The 2111-nt window shown below is 60.7% G+C and overlaps 1 protein-coding gene across 1 annotated transcript in view; it reads right to left on the bottom strand.

Moving 5' to 3' along the window:
* The window catches only part of EMIHUDRAFT_226881 (hypothetical protein), a gene marked incomplete at both ends in the record, with an annotated part of 3285 nt that extends 1255 nt beyond the window's left edge, over positions 1-2030 (bottom strand). Inside the window, one exon of the mRNA XM_005788406.1 lies at positions 1989-2030. Coding sequence (XP_005788463.1) covers positions 1989-2030 — 42 coding nt within the window. The remainder of the gene's footprint in view (positions 1-1988) is intronic.
* Positions 2031-2111: the final 81 nt, after the last annotated feature.

Below are 2111 nucleotides of genomic sequence, written 5' to 3' on the forward strand. Positions count from 1 at the left end.
CCTCCGTACTCCCAGCCACGAAGCGGCTGTGGGGTCTCCTGGAATGCGCTCAGGGCGGCATCCATCTCGGTGTCAGGCAGGGCACGGCCTTCTGACACACTGGCGAGAGACACGGAGCTCTCGCCAACTTCTGCGGGCTCGGCCGGCTCGGCTCGGCCAGCAGGCTCGGCCTCCGTACTCCCAGGCCGCGAAGGCGCTGTGGGGACCTCACGGAATGCGCCCAGGGCGGCATCCATCCCCGTGTCAGACCTCTCTGGCAGAGCTGAAGCGAGGCCAGGAATGTCGGAGAATGCGAGCAGTGCTGCCTCCGACATTGGGCTGCGCGAGGCGCAGCACAATAGCGGCGCGCGGCGTGGAGCGCGCGCGCCGGCTGGCTGGGTTGTGCCAGCAGAAGAAAGATCGCTCGTGGCGCGGCGGCGAGGCTCGGGCTCGCTCGCGCGCACGAGAGACCGTCGCCCTTCGGCGAATGAAGTTAGAATGGATTACGTAAATCCATATTGGCACATCGATCGCTACCAGTAAAGAAAGTCGTGCCGGGCTAAAGCCCTTACTCGTAGTGTTGCTCTCGAAAAAGAATTTGAGGACCGGCCGCGTGCGAAAAAGATTTGTACCGGCACGGGCAGAGGAACGAGAGAAGAATATAGGGTGGATAAAGCGCCTGTTCACGGCATGGAGGGTGAGCCACACCGAACGTACCGAGCGAAGAGCCGAACGGAAGGAGGACGGGGAAGATGACTCCGAGGAGGACGAACCAGAGAGAGAGATTTTTAGCAATACCAAACAAATCTAACACTCACACGTCATTTGGGGCCTTGGAGCCCTGTTCACGCGCGCGCGAGACGTGCAGACAGGGTTGCCAGGTGAGAGCGAATGGCGCGGTTCACGCCTCGCACAACAGAGAGAGAGATGCGCTCTGCATGGTGGGACATAAAAGAACCAGTGGAAATTCAGTTGTCAGATGTCACGATGCATCCGAAGGGGACCCCAGCGCCGGCATCATCCGTAGAGGCACGAGTGTTCGAAGTGAGAGTGGACCTGAGCAACAACATGACCTGGAGGCAAATGATCGGAGTGGGAGTCAGAAATGTGGTCCTTGCGCGAGGGGAGCTCGATAGACTCGAGGGGCCAGGATATGCAGCAAGGAGGGCGGAGCTGCGCCGAAAGGCGAAAGAAGCCGAGAGAACAAGGGAACGGCAGGCGGCGGCGGCGCAGGACGAGGCAGAAGAGAATGACGCGACAGAGGAGGAAGTGACAAGGGAGAGAACGACGAGAGTGGGACGGCCGCGAGGTGGCATGAAGGTTGCAGCGAGAATCGGCGAGAGACTGCGAAAAGAGATAGGAAGAGGCAGACTCCCTAGGGTGGGCGACGGCTAGCGCATCACACTCCTCTCCTTAAAATCCCTGTGTGGTGGCGGCGTGCCGTCCTCCCATCCCTCCCTTGGGTTGTCTGTTTTCTTTCTTTTTTAGAATTGTACAGGCTACGAAATGAGACGATCCGGGGCGTTCTGGATATCTCCGAGAGGGTGGGCACGCGTGTGTCGTGACGGACTGCTCTGGTTTGGAGGCTCCAGCGAGTATTTGTGGAGAGCGCATCGAGATTCAATCGAGATTGCGGAGCTACACGTCGAGGTCAAAACGTGCAGGTGTGAGGCCGCTGGTGCCTCCACCGTCCCTTGGAGACGACCCCACTGCCCTGGGGCGTCTTGATACGATCAAGGGCGAGCACACGGCGCCCCGGCGCGCGTGCCCACGAAACGGTGGCACAAGGGAGGGTTTTCACTCAAAAATCGCCCCCTGCTCGTGCGGGGGCGGGGTGAAATGCAAATGCCGACCGGGCCCAGGTGATCCGTTTAGCGTTTTGCCCCGTGTCGTATGGCTCGTGCACTTTTGATAATAACTAACAAGGAAGAGTGGCTGCTGTGTGTTGGCGCGGCATCGGATCAATCGCTGTCATCGCTCAGAGCAGGCCCCGCCCGGGGCGCCGCCACCGCCTTCCCTTTGCCCTTTCCCACGCGCGGCGCCTCCTCCATCGAAGCGCCAGCTCCATGTAGCACCGCCTCCAGGTCAGTGCGGGCATCCGCGTGGAGGGCAACGACCTCTTCCACGAGCTC

Source organism: Emiliania huxleyi (assembly GCF_000372725.1).
Source record: "Emiliania huxleyi CCMP1516 chromosome Unknown EMIHUscaffold_135, whole genome shotgun sequence".
Classification (NCBI taxonomy): domain Eukaryota; phylum Haptophyta; order Isochrysidales; family Noelaerhabdaceae; genus Emiliania; species Emiliania huxleyi.